Source organism: Halichoeres trimaculatus, unplaced genomic scaffold, assembly GCF_033239565.1.
Source record: "Halichoeres trimaculatus isolate MK-OKI-2021-1 unplaced genomic scaffold, fHalTri1.1 fHalTri1_scaffold_4, whole genome shotgun sequence".
In the NCBI taxonomy this organism is placed as follows: Eukaryota; Metazoa; Chordata; class Actinopteri; order Labriformes; family Labridae; genus Halichoeres; species Halichoeres trimaculatus.
This window is the reverse complement of record NW_027437182.1, coordinates 22,858,026-22,876,963: the sequence shown is the minus strand read 5'-3', so window position 1 is coordinate 22,876,963 and position 18,938 is coordinate 22,858,026. Positions and strand designations below refer to the sequence as shown.

General features: G+C 39.2%; 1 protein-coding gene across 1 annotated transcript; it reads left to right on the top strand.

Moving 5' to 3' along the window:
* The first annotated feature begins 2,491 nt into the window (after positions 1–2,491).
* LOC141788826 (uncharacterized) lies at positions 2,492–18,579 on the top strand. The gene is made up of 19 exons (XM_074667914.1): positions 2,492–2,709; positions 3,389–3,490; positions 4,144–4,347; positions 4,479–4,573; positions 4,696–4,905; positions 6,527–6,640; positions 7,035–7,178; positions 7,367–7,459; positions 8,098–8,316; positions 9,658–9,750; positions 11,013–11,094; positions 11,858–11,937; positions 12,359–12,846; positions 13,147–13,193; positions 13,529–13,656; positions 13,745–13,901; positions 15,213–15,397; positions 15,919–16,065; positions 16,466–18,579. The coding sequence occupies exons 1-19, from the start codon at positions 2,616–2,618 to the stop codon at positions 16,577–16,579; spliced, it is 2,796 nt and encodes a 931-aa protein (XP_074524015.1). The 5' UTR covers positions 2,492–2,615; the 3' UTR covers positions 16,580–18,579.
* The last annotated feature ends 359 nt before the right edge of the window (positions 18,580–18,938 follow it).

Below are 18,938 nucleotides of genomic sequence, written 5' to 3'. Positions count from 1 at the left end.
ATGATAAATAACTCCACCTGTCAAATACAAACATTACTTCCAGTGGGAAATGATGCATGGAGGTTTTCCTTCATTTGGATGATCAAGATAAACATAACATTATAAACTAAATAATTGATGAAGTAAGATGACAGCATGATAAAGTGCAGTACATGTGTTGATGATACCACCCAGCCTCACAGCCCTCATTAACACTGCAGGAATGTTTCCCTTTAAGCCCACAATGAGAGTGCCATGGTGTTTTATAGGTCCCTGATCTTGTTTCTTAAACTCTGCACTGGAAAGACGAATTCCAGTGACATTGCATCCTGGCAATTTTCATTGTGACCATAGAGTTTATGTGACCTTGTTTTAGGTGTAATTGCCATCTACCATTTGAGGGCAAACTTCCCTGATGCGTGTTGTGTGTCCTGTAGTGTTAATATTTGGCTTCCTCACTTTTTGACTTTGAACAACCCCTCACTAGATTGCGTCCACACACCAGGCTTTTTCCTGTATCCACACAATGTTATCCATCCATCCATCTATTACATATGCTGCTTTTCTTATTCAGGGTCCCAGGGGCATGAGGTCCTTACCTGTTTGTCATTGCACATGAGGCAGGGTTCACCCAGGACATGTCACAAACTTAACATGTAAAGACAACAGTCACATATTCCACACATATTAGCTACTTAGAACCACCTATTCACCTGAGAAGCATACTTTTGAATAGGGGTAAGAAGCCGCAATATCTGTGGGAACCTGAGGGTAGAACATACAAAGTCCACTCAGAAAGGTTCCTGTTCAGCTTGGGATACAATCAAGGAACCATCTTGCTATAGGGCAACATCACAAACCACTGTGACACCATGCAGACCTCAAATTGTAATTCTATCACAACTGTCACACCTACACTGGACCACAAAGATTAAGTTAAAGTGATACTATTTCACTATCGTATGTTTCCTCAGTCATCAATGTTCATTTCACCCAGCAACACATTCACTATCTCCTCATTTCTTGTGACTTTCCACAACCTTGCCCATTTACATTGTAATGACAAAGTTTAAGGATTAGCAGAAAAATACAAATAACTTTGGGATTATTAGTGCAGTGATGTAATCCCAAACTGGCATATGTGATGTGCTCTGTCACTGTGAAGTCCGTCAGTCCTGAATCACAGACTCTGGCGCCCTTCTGTGGTCATTACAGGAACTACTATCATTAAAAAAATCTGAGAACTCAGGAGTACATTACTTATCTTAAAACCAAATTTTTGATTACTATGAATTTTGTAAGGACCCAATTGTTACTTAATACTTATTAGTAAATAGCATGTCTTATACATCTTTGTATGAACTTTTCTACATCTATCCTAAAGAGTTATTTTGCAGATAAACTATTTTTAAAATAAAACTAATAATTTTGTGTACCTCTATAAAGTAGTTAAAATTATCTCAGTCTTAAAAAAACTGACATCATATGCTGTCTGCATGATTAATTGTCTTTAAATCTACTTATTTTACTGGATTATCCCATTGTGTAGGTAGGGCTATAATTTCTTACAACAAACTTTTGCTCCTGTGAGTTGGACCTGTTTCATCACAGTGAGTAATTTGCTTGAATTGTAAACCACATTTCGCTGAAAAATTAAAAGTCAGTACCATTTTCTGTTGTTTTGATTGCAGCACTTTTACCATGTCTTTACACTTGTCTTTGCTTCCTGTTTGATGAGTCATGATTTATTGAATACCAAAGCATAGCATTGCACTTTAATCAAATTCACACACAAATCGCACAGCCACCAGGGTAATTTGGGGTTGAGTAACTTGCTGAAAGACACTACAGTGTGTGTACAGCTGGATAGGATTAAACACCCCCTCTTCGGATTGAGAGAGGACCATCCCTGCCTGTTCAAAGAAAGAACAATAGACGCATGCAGCAATAGAAAGCCCTCATCACAGCTCATTCCAAGGAGATTTGAACTTAATTTGATTCCTTTTCCTATTTGTACAACAAATTTACATTTTCAGAGCGCAAAACGACAAACTTGCAAATTCTCAAGATATAAAGTGTTTTTGTCACTGCAAGCAATAAAAGAATGTTTGAATTTTAGATACTGTTTTCTTGGCTGGGAATTTTTTAGGACAATGAATTTCTCTGAATTGGAAACACCAGTGGTTGTGGCGCACCAATAGCCTTAAAGAAAAATGTTTTTAATGGATTGGGACTGAAACAAATAACAACATTTAACAAATAGAAAGCAAACTGGTATGTCCCACCCCTCGTTATGAAGAAAAGTAATGGTTTGATATCTGTTTGCAGTATACATGGTGGATACGTGCGAAGGCTTTTCCACCCTGTAATTTGACAATCATCTACACGTTTTTCCCCGAAGTCCCTGAATGCAACAGGGGAGCTGCATGGCCCTTTCTCCGATCTTCACCCGATGAAACCCGAGCGTTCCCGAAATATAACTCGTGGTCTCATTCCATTGGCCGGAGCTCTGGCCAATGAGACGCGGCCATCTGTGCAGGGCTCGTTGCTGTTAAAATTCTCAGGTTACGTTTCCTCCTCGCTATATTAGCTGATTTCACCTCTAACCTCTCTGGCACTGGACAGAAGCAGTCGTCATGAAGCTCCCCGTGGCAATTCTCGCAGTTTTTGCATCGATAGCTGTCACTATTGACGCTACAGTCTACTTCAAGGAGCAGTTTCTCGATGGAGGTGCAGTATAACCTATCCCATGTCTCCTTGCCCTATGTATGAATGATTGTGGTGTTGGGGTGGCTGTATTGAGTTCATGATTTTAGGGCTTTTCATTTTGGTCCTTTGGAAGAACCATAGACTGTATAATAAAGAACTGCCCTCTCAATCATAACCGTGCTGCTTAAGTTTATCTCAGTGCTATAGGCCAGACCACCTTTCGTTGGTAAAGTGTGATAGTTTTAGCTTTAAAATGGATAAACAGTGTAACAGAGCAGTCGAACAAATGTTATCATGTTGTTCAGTATTGAAATAAAGGTTGACTGACTTTAGAAATTGTACGTAAATTCATGTAATTATACTTTCACATGTGACTCCAAATCTTCTTTCACTTTTGATATTAGGCTGAACCATTTCCAGGGCTCTCTGTTAATTATTGTCTCTGTAGATTTTACTCTATTTCCTGTCAATACACTCATTAGGGATCCCCCCATGTTGATTTAAGTGGAGAAATAAATCGGTTTCAGTGAAACAGATGTTAATGAGACGACCATGTCTACCACAACTATCATTTAAGAGAGGCAGTCATTTAGGTTTTCTCTAAATTTCCATCTTTTCTTTTACCATGTTGCGTTGCTGAACAGTGACTTTTAAATATGAGTCTGGAAATAACCAGATGTGTTTCATCTCTCTGTTTCAGATGCGTGGAAGAGCAGGTGGGTCGAGTCAAAGCACAAGTCAGACTACGGGGAGTGGAAACTGAGTGCTGGAAAATTCTATGGAGATGCTGAGGCTGATAAAGGTAATTATTTTGCATTCTGACCAGGTTCTGATAATAGTTAAAGTAGTGTAAGTCTGAAAAGGTGAGTTTATCTATTATTGCATTTTCAGGCAGTAACCTGGATGCAAATGTATAAGAAACAGGTTTAACTTATGTGTATGACTTGATCTTAGAGCCTTTCGAGGATGAGGAAGTAGCTGATACTATTCATGCCACGACTATGTCAAAGACTTGAATAACCTGCCTTGAGAGACAATGTGGCCTCAAACTCCCCCAGCCCTCAATGTATTGTGAACAACTTTCTGTACTGCTGGCACAAAGTTTTGACTTCAGTGATCTTTTGAATGAAAGTTATTTGAAGAACATTTAATATTTTTGAATATATCAGCCATTTATCAAAGGTGGCAGGTTTAATGAGCTATTTCAGCAGTTAGTGGTGGAAGAGTGGTTGGTTTAGCCTCTCAGTAAGTCTTGAGCAAGACTCTCTGACATCTCTAGTTACATGCACACGTGTGGTGGGTCAGTGTAAGGGGAACTACAAAAGGACAAAGAGAAGAAACTGATGCAGAGTCACAAAAAAACCACATCATGAATGAGTTATTTTAGGGATCCTCCTCTTTAACAAAGCTATTCACTCCTGTTTGTCTTATTTTTGTGTTTTGCACCTTCAATAGGTGTCCAGACCAGCCAGGATGCCCGCTTCTACGCCATGTCTACAAAATTTAAGTCCTTTAACAATGAAGGAAAGACTCTGGTCATCCAGTTTACCGTGAAGCATGAGCAGAAGATTGACTGTGGAGGTGGCTATGTGAAGATTTTCCCTGTTGACCTTGACCAGAGCGACATGCATGGAGATTCACAGTATTACATCATGTTCGGTGAGTCATATTTGTTTTGTAGCGACACTGAGATCTGACCCAAGGACAGCTCAGTTTTAGGACAGAGCACTTTAAAGAATGCTTGGAAGAAAGTTCTGTAATTCCCCTGTTTTAATGTCATGTGTCTCCAGGGCCTGATATCTGTGGATACAGCACAAAGAAGGTTCATGTGATCTTCAACTACAAGGGCCAGAACCACCTCATCAAGAAAGACATCAAATGCAAGGTACCTAAGGCAAAGAGCCTTTGCACCAGTTCAGACTCTGGTCAGACTCTGATCTGTTCTCGACATGACTTTAAGACTTCTTCTTTTTCTGAAGTTCTCCTGTTTCCTCTCTCTCTTTTCAGGATGATGAGCTGACCCATCTGTACACACTCATTCTCAATCCAGACCAGACATACGAGGTGAAGATCGACAATGAGAAGGTGGAGTCCGGCTCCATGGAGGAGGACTGGGACATGCTGCCTGCCAAGAAGATTAAGGACCCAGACGCCAAAAAACCCAGTGACTGGGACGACAGAGCCAAGATTGACGACCCCAGCGACACCAAACCTGAGGTGGGGAAACCTTAGAGGCATGCGAAATATTAAACTTTTAGTAATCAATGATTACTTTTATCTCAATTTAAGTTCTTTTAGTGAATTTATTTAACATCTGACTTGTAAAAGATTATTGAAGTCTTTAAATACGAGACGCCTCAAAAAACTTCTGTTACACCTTGGAGATTATCTCAAGTGACAAAAAGCCAACAACAATAGACTCTGGGCTTGTCCCAGTAAGTAGGCTTACACCAATGTTTGCTTAAGTTTGTTGAAAGACACGAGGAACATCCCAAATCCTGTTCTTCAAACATTGTTCTCAATCAAGGCTTGTGTGTCAGCCTCGCTTAATCCTGATTACCTCTCAGTGTCGTCCTTTGAAAGCAAACATTTTTGTTCAGCATCTGTTATCAAGGTACAACTCTAATTAAGATACAGTACACTTTTATTGTTACAACAAAGGCAACAAGTTTAGACTTGGCATCATGACCTGCATTCATGTGATTAACTTGGTGCTGATCATGTGATCAAAGTTTTATCAGGTAAGTGTGGAGGAGGTATAATAAATTCACACATTAGTACTGTTTCACATACTCTATTTTCTATCAATCTATCCACTTTTCTTCACTTTAAGGGGACTGTGAGGAGTTTGAAAGTGATCTTGAAAAAGTGTCACTTCTATTTAGATGCTTGATTATAATCCACACTTTAGAAATGAGATTATCAGCACCAATGTAGGTTATTTCAGAATGCTACTTAGTGGCTTCTTCTTAGCTTCCCAATCAGGCAAGCAAGACTGGATTGATTTATGGCACATCAAGTCTCTATGACGACACCACACCGGCTGACGAAGTTTAGAAGTGAGGAGAGAAATTTGCGTTTTTCGATAAATGAAGAGTGAGGTTACGTTAGCTCTGCTTGGTAGATGACTGGCAGGACATGACCATGATTCACTAACATTACACATTACAGGCACGTCTCACAGCACTGGGATGGCAGTAGGGCTACATATGAGTGGCTGCTTAACTACTGTACCGACTGACAGTTTGCTGGTTGTCATGTTAGCCTAAGGATACTTTGTAGCATACGTTGCTAATAGCGCTACATTTAGCCAGCTACTGACGTACAGTACAAACCCAAAACATTTGCTTGTTGTCAAGTTTTAAACAACTGTGCTATGTTACTGTACTGATAAGTACCTTACCTTACTGCGTTGTATCTGGTAAAAAGTTGTCTTGAACAAAGAAAATGTGTTCCAAAACAAATAAGCCTGGTTACAGGTCACATCTTTACAACAGTGTGCGTGAGACTCTGGGCCAGAAGGAGGCAGTTCATTTAAAACAATCCTCCCCATAGCGTCTTTAAGTTTAATCCCAGGTCCTATGCATAAATTTGGTCAGAATGTGGGTAACTCCATATGAAATTATCATTATAGGTGTTTATAACCACTCCATTCTAAATACATTGTAACAAAGCTTTAAAGAACCCAAAAATCCAGGGTTGTTTAAAAAAAAATTAACTTTAAACTCAAGGTTGATTTTATTTTACAAGGCCCATACCGGATGTACAATGTGCATCATGTTTACAGTTAACTTTTCTCCGCCTTGAATAAAGTTGAAATTATCCTTTCTTTTCCCAGGACTGGGACCAGCCAGAGACCATCACTGACCCTGATGCCAAGAAGCCCGAGGACTGGGACGATGACATGGATGGAGAGTGGGAGCCTCCTATGATCACAAATCCAGAGTACAAGGTCAGGCTTTAGATGATCTCTTGGTTTTATAGGAGAATTTGTTTTGAAGGGTTTGGGTTTGAATAGAATAGAACAGACTAGAATAGAATAGAATAGAACAGAACAGAACAGAACAGAACATACTTTTTTTATCCTGATGGGAAATTCAAGACTCAAAGCAGCAATACAAGAAAACAAAAGTAAGAATGTGTATCGTGTAAAAAGGTCCACAAGAAAATAGATGATGACAGCTTGTCCATCATTCTCCAGTCAGGCAGCCTCCACCTCCACAGGGTCCAGGACTGAGCTTCTTCAGCAGTCTGTTCTGTCTCCTGTATCCTGTCTGCTCACAGCAGGGCAGGGTTACTTGTAGTAATCAACTTTTTTTAAAACCCATCCCATGATCTCTTTGCAGGGTGAGTGGAAGCCCAAACAAATTGACAACCCTGACTACAAGGGTGCCTGGGTCCACCCTGAGATCGACAACCCTGAGTACACGCATGACGCAACAATGTACAAGTTTGATAACATCGGAGTACTAGGCCTGGATCTGTGGCAGGTAATGATTGACGTTTTCCCCTTTGGGTTCTGTGATAACTGAATTCTTGTCCTAGATTTACCCGCAGCCTTATGTCATGCTGTGTGGAACAAACAAATGATATTTTTGAGTGTAAACAAAAGTAGAGGAAAGGTTCTTATCTGTACATATGAATTGAGTTATCTTAATGTGTTAATGTCTTTGTTCAGGTTAAGTCTGGCACAATCTTCGACAACTTCCTTATCACTGATGATGTCAAGGAAGCAGAGGAGTTTGGGAAGCAAACTTGGGGAGTCACTAAGGTAAGAGGGTACCCAAATATTAAATTGAGAGCCTTCTGTACTCTAACCACTTACTTTCAGATAAACAACGCTATTTTTCTTATTAACGCAGATTATGAAATCCCTAAAAAGGCAGTCAAAATTAAGCAAAATGTATTAAATACAGCATTTGATCAGAGAGTTGAGTCCTCCATCCAAGTTAATGTCAACATTTTCCTGTACTGGTTGTGTAATGACTCAGTTCAGTGGATGTATGCCAGTCTAACCTGATGTAACCCTCGTACAACTTTCAACCCAATTTACTAAATCAAAATACTGCCAAACAGCCCCATGTTACAAAATCCATCTGTGCTTGTTTATGCCTGGGCAGTAAAGCAGAGCTAGAGGTGGGCAGCTGGGCTACCTTTTAATTGTTTGATTTTTTTTAATGTTCCATGTGCTGTGCAAGCACAGAAAGTAAAAAACAAAACATAGGACAGCAAACTAAAGAGGAAAATGAAGAAAAGTAACCATACGAAAAAAAAAGTGGGTACAAGAAAAAAGCTGCTCAATTCTGAATTCTGCTTGATAAATATGAAGTGAACCAAAAAGTAAACTCATACTTACAACAATCACAAACCTCTGCTCGGAACATTAAAACAGTCTTTCTTCTTCAATAGGAACCAGAGAAGAAGATGAAGGACGAGCAGGAGGAAGTGGAGAGGAAAGTTAGGGAGGAGGAGGAAAAGAGCAAGAAAAAGGACACCGAAGGTGACGATGATGATGATGAGGAAGAAGAAGGTGAAGAGGAAGAAGATGAGGATGCAGAAGATGAAGGAGAACAGGACGACACAGAAGACGATGCTGGCACAGAAGAGGTCAACCAGAAGGACGAGTTGTAGGAAGAGAGCTGGTTCGTGGACTGGGTTTTTTCTCTGCTAGTTCAAACTTTAGACAAAGAATCAGCAACGGCCCTGTGGACTCTGTCCTTTCATACAGCAGCCTTTTATTCAGGTGTAGGGGAGGGTGGGGGGTGGAAGGGAGGGTCCAGACAGATTCTTATTTTTTCTTTATCAATTTCCTTGTTGCTTTTTTCAGGTTCCAAATTGAAAAAGAGAAGGGTTTACATGTTTCTTTCTGTTTGTCAGTCATCTTTGGTTGAGAGTTGATTAATTTAATGTAATTTACTGAACGTGGTCAGTCCCATAGTGCATGTGCAGTTATTCAGAGTCCATTCATTTTATTATTGCCTTTGATGGGATGACCAGTAAATCGAGGTTCTGTATTGTCTGGTTCTTGCACTTTTATTTCTCCTATGTGATTAAGAGCTATTTGATTTTTTTTTATTGACCCTCTTCATAATTTATTCAATCACCAGTCCCTAAAACATGTCTTGTCCCAAAGTTCTAGTTTCAGACATATGTCCTTTGTCCAACCATGTGTCCTTGTCTGAATGATGTGTGGAATGAGACTGCATCAAACTGTGATTTTATTTTCTTGTTTTCCTCTGAATGAGTGACTGTCCTGTGGTACACACTGAGTTTCAGAAAATAAATTCTCACAACAAGCTGACTCCTGTTTTTTTTTTTTTATTAGTGGAAGGCAACAGGTGTGACTATTAGCTTCAGTATGGCCAAGAAGATTTTACCTGCAGGGTGGAACTCCTCTGATACTTTGTTCTTCGTCACTAACTTGTTGTGGCTACATGTGATGAAATGTTTTTAAAGTTTGAAATCTTTGTCTTTGGAGTGGAGACTTTTTCATATGTGGACAAGGTTTGGCAGCCATGTTTGTTGTTTTCCTTTCTTAATTCAATATCATAACCTAGATTGGTCAACTATGGTACAAGAATAGTGATGACTTTCCGATGGCAGTGATACATTTTGAGTCAGAAAACTATCCTGACGTGTTCTTCTGGCATGCCGATCTTACAAGGACTTCCCATTGTGCAGCAAAGGGATCATGTGGACACATTTTATCTGTCAAGCATTTTGCCCCAACGAGGCATTTAAGTTTCTCCCTCTCAGCTCTACCTCCTCTGGGTGTCGATATTTCCGATACCCCGTGAAGGCATCGTTGTGTTATGCCTTACTTCCAGCCCTAGATGGCGTCCCAACTGTGCTCCTCGTTCATGAGACAGCTGAGTCACACATACATTTAGACCCAGATAAATAGATACTGAGCGAAAAAGAGGGGCTACTGTCAAGAAACCGCTGTGAAACACTGATTACTGACCCCAGCTACTTCTGACACTGCGTCGCAAGATGCTGACGATAACACTGAAGACCCTCCAGCAGCAGACGTTCAAAATAGAAATAGACCCAGAATTGACGGTGAGTAGAAGTTAACGGGGCTGAAGTAAACACGGTCAGGCCGGGAGGGCTGGCATAAAGACCATGGCATACGGGAATGTTAGCTTATGTTAAGACTGAGTCGCGGTGAAGGCTACTTAATCTCCATTTACAGGCAAGAGGGTTAGTTTTTTCGTAAGCGAAAAAGTCATTGCACGTTAATGTGAAGAATATGTTGTCAAACAAGTTAGCAATACCGCAGAATCTCACTGTAATTACCTGAGTTCATGTAAGGTAACGCAACCGGAGTTAGCTCGAAATAGACCGGAACTCGTTTTTATGTTCTTCAAATTAAAAGCACAGCATTTTCGATTTGTTAGCTACTTCAAAAAAGTAAAACAGATTGCTTGTACCCCAAATTTACAAGAAAAATAAGTATTCGGTTTGCAACAAGTCAGTGTAATTGAAATTTATGTTAGTTCTTTGAACGTGAAACTAAGTGTTGCATGCATGGAGATTTTAAATTGGAAATATAGACCGGAAGTTTCACACATATTTTCCGTAAACTTGATAATGTTTGACTTGTTTCAGTTTCTAACCATGAATGACGGTGCAATATTTTAAACCTCGCAAAATTAATGTTGAAAACAACATGTAAATTGGTAAAAGAGCCACAATATCAAACGGTTTAACAGTAAAACTTTATCACATCTGAATTTGGATTAAATGAAGCAAAATAAGATCTCTGACAACACTTATAACAAACCTGAAAGTCAGATTCACGCAATACGAAAAATTACTTAACTGATTTTCCGCATTATTTAAAATAATGTTGAAAAGAGTTGAAACATATTCAAAGATTACATCATAAAATACTGTTATACATTCTTTTTCTTGATCAATGCTGTAATGGCATGTTCTTTATTTTATAAATCAGTTAATCCATATGGCACAATCTGGTTAAAACTGTTTTGCAGAGTAGTATGGTAGCTTTTGTATCTGCTTTTGTATGTGGAATGATTTTTCTATGCCATGAGCAGTTAGAGTGACACTATCTCCCTGCGTATAGACTGTAAACTTCTTGCAAAAGCATATCTTTTATAGGATTAATTCACTGAGTACTGAAAAAACCATTGGTGTATCCACCACCAGGTTTTAGTTAAATTTTTTGACTACTTCATTGACTTGAAATCTATAAACATAATACTCCCTTTTTTTTAGTTTTAAATATAAACGTTTTTTTCATTTCTAAAATGCATTAAGAAAATCCAGTGCCAATGACCATTCTGTTCATTTTTGATCAGGTTGATGCCCTAAAGAAGAAAATAGAGGAGGACAGAGGAAAAGATGGATTTCCAGCTGCAGGACAAAAACTCATCTATGCAGGTAAGAGCATTTCTTTCCAAAACAAAGAACTCATTAAGATATTGTGTTGGTTAAAACCAAAGAAATAATTTTGTTCTGATTTAGATTTTGGGAAAAGATCTAAGGAGATACGGTTTATATTTGGTAAAACAAACAAACAAACAAACAAAAACATATCCACAAGTAGCTAAGTTGTTAAAGCTAGCCAGCTCTGGGTTCAAAAAGCAAGAGAGATAGTTACAAACATCTATTTATTTACACTGAACAGTACTTTTGTCTCAGTCATATCACAGTGTATGAACTAAACACACCCCCAGGTGTCCACATGCAAAATTTAATGGAAGAGTGAATAAGCTTGACATCGTGACCTCTACCTTGTTCCATCAACTCTTACCTTAGGTCACTATGTGCACATGTAATCAAATCTTCAGTGGGGTTGTGCAATGTGTCAACACATATAGCGCTCCTCTCAGGACATGCCATCTGTAGTTAGCATTCAGTGATATTATGTTTCTAAGGTAAATACCATTAAAACAAACCTCTCAGCTGTTTGATTGTTCCACTTACAAAGCTCTCAGAAAGTCACGACACCAAAACTGTAGCACAAGAAAGTGTTTGGGTTTTTTAACATCTGGTGTGTCTTTATCACATTATAACATCTGTGTCTTTTAACTGCCTTATCGTTGATTCTGTAAAATGTGTGCTTTTTTGTAAGCTTCCTTATTTCCTATTCAAAATACTGGCAGCTCATTGTGACTTGTGTGTTTCTCCTTGAACGGCACAGGCAAAATCCTAAATGATGACACCCAGCTCAAAGACTACAAAATCGATGAGAAAAACTTTGTGGTGGTCATGGTAACCAAGGTCAGTGTCTGCATGTTGTGTTTTTAGAAAAATAACGTCATTTGTTGCTCAGACGAGAAAGTCTGAATAGTTTGTGTCAAGCCAATTTGACTTTTCTTTCTCATTATTCTGAAACCTTTTCTCTTGCCGAGCATTTCTGTTTTAATGGTTCAGGCACATCCAACTTTGGGCTAATGTCAGTTGTGACTTCAGTTTATTTTGGTTAGTATATACAGACATGTGTTTTCTTAATGATCCCAGTTTTTAATTTACTATACTAGACACCAGTCTCATTAGCTTTAAGTTGCAATATGTTTGTTCTGTAATTAGGTAGAACATAAGATGTTAAAACTTATCAGCCTTGTCCAGTTTATCAAGAGCAGCAATCTGACTGGTCATTATAACCACAACAATAACAATTTATGCACAAATATCATTCCAGCCTAAACAGACCCCTCCTCCTCAAGCAACCGCTCTGCCAAATTCCCAACCAGCTGCAGCTCCAGTGCCACCTCCAGCCTCAGGCCAAACACCATCTTCTGGCCCAACGCAAGTGCCCTCCACACCAATACAAACAGTGTCTGCATCCACACCTGCCCCACAATCAGTGCCTCCCTCTGAAACCCCTTCCACAGTCCCAGAAAATCCCCCACAGGCCTCTGATAAAACAGCAGCAGCAGCAGCAGCAGCAGCTGTAGACTCTAACACAGCCCCAGACTCAGCACCAGTCTCTGCTGCTGCTGCATCCCTGGCCTCCAACCCAGCTTCAGCCCCTGAAGCAGTTCAGGCTGACCAAACCTCAGCCCCAGCGGATGGTCCCACCCCTGCTGCCCAGCCAGAAGATAAGCCGAGGGAAAACCCTGAGAATCAACCACCTGCCACCCCTCCAGTCCTTGCCTCTGCTTCCAGGTTGGAGGATGACCTTTCGCAGTAACTATTTGTACATTTATTTTCCCAACTGAATGAAAAGTCATAACTCAACTGACCCTGTATCTTTTTTCCAGCTCACCCAGAAAACTAATAACACCCCCAGAAGCCTTACATGCACTCGTGTTCTAATCAGCATATGTATAAGCACAGAATGCACGTTGTTCCAGATACATCCTCACTGAGTTTCATTTACTTCTTATCTTGATTATTTTTTAAAAAGAAGACTCACTGTTATGTGTGTGAGCTTTGGAAACTTGATTCTCACAGTCTTTTGTTTTTCTTTATCATTCCTTTGTAAAGCCTTGTTGATGAGCTAGGGCTCCTTGAAGAGGCAGCCTCAATACTTGGTAAGATATCTGTATCTCTTCTGTCTTCTGTCACTTTTGCTCCAGATTTAAAAAAAAAAAAAACAAACATACTGGATCAAAAAGACATACATTTTTGTGGCAAGACAAACTTTATGTGATCTGAACTTTCAAGATAGAAAGATAATTTTACCTTGAGTTGTTATGAAGTTTCATGCATTTAGATGTAAATTAGTGCTCAAGTAGCCACATGAGGAAAAACAACCCAGAGAATAACAGTTAGTACTTTAAACATGTAGTTACTATGTCAGAAGGTACCAAACACCCTCTTGATTTTAGCTGTTTTCTATGACCCTCCTCTTCTTCCCTCTCTGCAGTGACAGGTCCAGCCTATGAAAACCTGGTGTCAGAGATTATGTCGATGGGTTATGAGCGGGAGCAGGTAGTCAACGCACTCAGAGCCAGTTACAACAACCCTGACCGAGCAGTAGAATACCTGCTTATGGTGAGGATCCTACCAGCCTGGGAGCTGTATTTCTTTTACTTCCTGTGATTGCATTCTGATGTGTGTTTTTAATGCATGTGTACTGCAGGGTATTCCAGCAGAGGCCACTGATCTTCCACCTCAGGAACCAGTAAGACAAAATGCACCATCCAGCCTCCCTGCCCCAACCACACAACAACAACAACAACAGCAGCAGCAGCAGCAGCAGCAACAACCACCCCAGCAGACCCCAGCAGCCCCAAACAGTAAGGTCACATCTATGACTCCCATCTGTTCTGTTATTCAAGGAAAGCCAACCACAGTGGACCTGAAAAAAGATGAAAGATTAAATAATAATCATGTACACTTTGCAGTTTAATCACATACGCCCTAGCCCCCGTATGCAGAGGCTATAGTTTTTATTACAACGGTCACTGATTTAACCTCCATTGTTCACTGGAATAAACAAAAAAGATGTAATTACTTACACAAAACATTTACTTGAAGTATATGCTGTCAAACAGAGCAGTATACTCTTATTCATGCAGAATAAAAAATATCAGTATAGTTATCTGGGTTGTAAGAATGTCATATATTATAAATTAAAACTGTTGATAGAAACACCAGTTATTTCTGAGCCAACATAGCTGATTGATTGATTGATTCCTTGTTACTTCGAACAGACCGCATAGTACATGGATGTAGTCTCTGTGACGTCAGCCGGGGCGGGTATTGGGATTGCTAAATTTCGTGCAAGTTCGAGGCAGGCCTTTGAGTTTTTTTGCAGATTGTTATTGTGCTCGCCTATCAGATAAGTCAGCCACACCCTTAATTCAACAAAACTTATAAGTTGAAGGACTTCAGAACTGATGAGCTTTGAAAAAAATCACACCTGATAGAAAAATCAGCTACTGGGACCAATACTTTTTTTGAACCAGACTGTAAACCTATTTACTTTCACTGTAAATAATCTGCTTTCTTGAATTGGTAAGTTGTTTGTGCAGCCAGCTAGACTCTCGAAGAACTGCAGTTTATAGCACGTCTATATAGGCTTCATATTTTTACACCAAAGGTTTGCTGCTTGCCCAGAACAAATGCCATTATTACATTTTTGCATAAGGTTGAATTTTTGTACTTTTCATGCCATCTTTTTGAGAGGACAGGATAGTGGGTGGGCAGAGAGTGGGGAGTGTTGTGTGGGGGAAAAAGGTTGCAAGTTGTATTTGAACCAGGTGCTGGAAAGCTAGCCTCAAGGGGTGCACTGCCAGTGCCTATGTTGTGTTTTTGGCTGATGCTGAGGTATAGCTATATTCCCTACTATGAATAGAGGCAGTCATATATAAAATATGTTTTCATTAGAAAAAAAGAATAATAAAGATAATAGTTGAAAGTTAGAAAAGAAATGTCATATTTACGTTATTTTGCATGTGGTATATTCTGATACTCATCTTTCAACTCTCATTAACTATGAACTTTAACTGTAGGTTAATGGTGTGTGATTGTACCTGTTTCTTGGAAATTCTCAACTATTGCACTGAATATCAACGGCAACCATACTCAGCCCATTCTCTCCACAGCAGGGCCAGTGTCCAGCAGCCAGCCTCCACCTGTTGGCGGAGGCTCTGTGACTTCAGGGAATCCTCTGGAGTTCTTGAGGAACCAGCCACAGTTCCAGCAGATGAGACAGATCATCCAGCAGAACCCAGCTTTGCTGCCAGCTCTGCTGCAGCAGCTGGGCAGAGACAATCCGCAGCTGCTGCAGGTACCATGCTCCCACACTCTGTGGGCGTCTACCTGGGAATAATGTTAATCTGTCTGTTGCTATTTATGGATTTATGGATCTATCAAGAAACTGCTGAGAGATAAGTAAGAATAGTATCTCTGAGAGGACATGATCAAACTTAAAGTGATCTTAATTAAAAACAAAAATAAGAAATTAAAAAATTAGATTGAATTTTGATCACTTTGATGGTTTATGTGATCAACTACACTGACTTCAAAATATAGTTTTCCTGGCTTTTTATGGCTTTATTTGGTAAGGACAGGACGGTGGGCAGAGCAGGAAACATGATGAGAGTGGGAAATGGCTCTGACACAATGTGTCTATTTGCACACCTCTTGAATAAAAGAGTGTGGCTTGTGTGTAAGCGTTTTCTGAGTCTGAGGCCTGCTGTTTAATTGAGTAGTTAATTTACAGCTATAATAATTTAATCTAATGAGGGGCTGAGAACTTGTTTATTAGTACCTATCAGTATTAATTTTTTTTATGTTTATTACTTCTAGCAAATTACACAGCACCAGGAGCAGTTTGTGCAGATGCTGAATGAGCCACGAGGTGGAGACACAGGAGGGGAGGGCGCTGAGGCCCAGGGGTCACCCCAGACTAACTACATCCAGGTCACCCCACAGGAGAAGGAGGCCATTGAGAGGGTAAGTAACAAGTGTCCATATTCATCCTTGATCAAATGGTGTAAAATTGATAACTTGTGTAAGTACATACACTCACAGTGTGTCTAAACTGTTCAGGATAAGAAAGCATTTCTTTCTGTATATTTGTCATGAGAACATTTTACATAATATTTTTATAAATACAAAAAAGAGAATATAAAAAAAATACTCATCTGTGGGCAAAAGTGATTTTTATTCAAACACTTAAAGTGCCTGTCTTTTATCTAGCTCTGTTGTCTATCAGTTAAAAATCTGCAGAGATAAGTAGGCATGCAGAAACACAGGCAGCAGTGTTTTTAATAAACTGTGATGAACATACCGTAGGAGTGTTCGTTAGATGTTGGTTTATTTCTGTATTCTTAAAATGTGTGTTGTGTTCCAGTTAAAAGCACTGGGCTTCCCTGAAGGCTTAGTCATCCAGGCTTACTTTGCCTGCGAGAAGAACGAGAACCTGGCTGCTAACTTCTTGCTACAACAAACATGGGACGATGAGTAACTGCACATCACCTCACACATCACCGTTCAACAGAGAGGACGACAGTGCTGTACACGGTCAACGAGGGAGGGACAAGGAGAGCCAGAGCATTTTTTCATGCCATATGACTTTGGTCTATTAATAGTGATATTGATGATGATGATGATGATGATAATGATGATGATAAATACATGCTATTATGATCATCAAATGAGCTCACACTGAGCTGTGCCTCACTGCTGCTACATCATTACAGCTGCCGCTTGTGCCGAGTGAGAGAAGTCATCCCAGTAAATACTACAACAGTCTGCATCACCTTCACGGATCAACAGGCTTTCATTTGGGGAGTCACACTGGACAGTTACAGTATGTTAACCACAGTGTATTTGTAGTGAATAGAAGACAAAAATGTTTTCCGAATGTTGGATTTTCCTGTTTATGTGATGCAAACTGTTGATCTCATTGTTTGAGAGCTAGCACTGCTTTTTATCAAAGTTCTGGTCTGATCAGCTAATTTCCTCTACTTCTTTAATTTTGGAGAAACATCCCAAACACGCAAATTATCTCAAACCAGATGAGTCCAAAGAACACACACAAAAAGAACAGTCAGGTTTGAGCTGACATTAAACATGCAGACTTTGATGTCAGGTTCTGTCTGTGAAAAATGAAATATGCAGGCTATTCTTAATTGTCTTTGTTTATCCCTTCAGTCAGGAAAAGGGATAATAAGACGAAAATTTACAAGCAAGAGGTACTGAAAGTGATCAAAGAAATCTCCGAATAAGGAATATTTCAATCATGGTAATTCCTTTAAACACTCTGTGTCTTCATATCTCAAATTTAGACTATATTTGGGCTATAGGATACAGCAATCACTACTCGGTACCGAATGAAATAGTATTCGACTTTAATGTTTGATTTCTGTTGTTTGTTTTCTTACATAAATGGGCTTCCAAAATCAGTACACATTATGAGTTTTAAATCAAACCTGTCTGCCAGGCCAGTGGTTTTATTCACTGCAAGAAGAGTTACATTACTTTATACTCTTAATTGAAACATAATGAATGACTTGCAACGGGTATGAATTGTGCAGTTCTTTATATTTTGCGGGAGAAGAGGGGAGACAGATTCACAACTTCGCTTGAGCTGTCATTTTTCATGAGATGATTTTTTTTTGGGGGGGGGGGTTTGTTTTGCAGATGAAGGACTTTGAGGGGTGACTATGAAGTGCCACAGCATGCTTTGTTAGCTGAATATTTGACTTTTTTTGTTTTAAGGACAAGTTGTTTAGTGATTTTTTTTGCTGGAAAAAGAATACGTCTAAAACTCACCTTCACACAGTCTGTTTCCATTGGATTCGTCTCATTACATCTTCTATGCATCTTAAAGTTTTAAGAGTTTGAGCCATTGCTCCCTCATGCCTTATCTGTTGCTAAGAACTTGAACACATTTAATGTCATGAATGGTGTTGTAGTTTATTATCTAGTGTTTCAGGTATTTCACAGATGTGTCCTAGGTCTGGTGATCATCTTTAGAGTTGTAATTATTTATAAATAATCAGCTATTGTTTCAAATTAAACTAAAGGGAATCTGAATTTGTGCTAGAAGCCAAAACAAAACTAAAATATTTTCCAGCTTTCAGCATGTGCTTTTCTGTTTCTCCTTTTATTTCTCTTCACTGTGTTTGAACTGGAAATGTCTGAAGTTTTGTATTTTGTGTTGTAAATGGGGTATACATACTTTGGGATATAAGGCACTTTACTGTGACAAAGGCGTCTCCTTGGCTGAGAGGGCTTGTTGGTTGCATGAGATTGTTACAGAGTTATTTATAGCATGGCAGTGGGTTAGCAATGATGAAGCCACCAGTGTGGTGTTGCTCTGATCTCAGTCTGTTTTCCCTTTCTGTCTATTTTTGTTTTCTTTTTTGGGTTTGTATAAAAATGTACAATCTTAAGAACACCATTTAAGATTCTGCTGATTAGTTGTGGTTTGGTTTCAGCATTGTGTAAAATAAATGGCTTTTACAAAGCGGGTGAGACAAGTTGATTATTTGTTGTGAGCTGGTGAAATGTGTCCATCACAAATTTTACTGTCAGGTACTTGTTAATCAGTTATAACTGATGATTTCATGCCTACAGACATCAGCAGATGTAGCAGAAAAGTCAAATTTCTTTGTAGATTTTTTTAATCTACTATAAACTATTCTTACTGTCTGATATTATATATATTAATTTATGTTTTATCAAATACACGAAATTGGTGTTACTTCTTTAAGACTTTCATAATTACTTGGTAACTGTCATATTACTGACTGTAGAATTGCTAAGACCTCGTAAATTAGTCTGAAGAATTAAAAATTGTTTGGCAACAACTGTTCAGT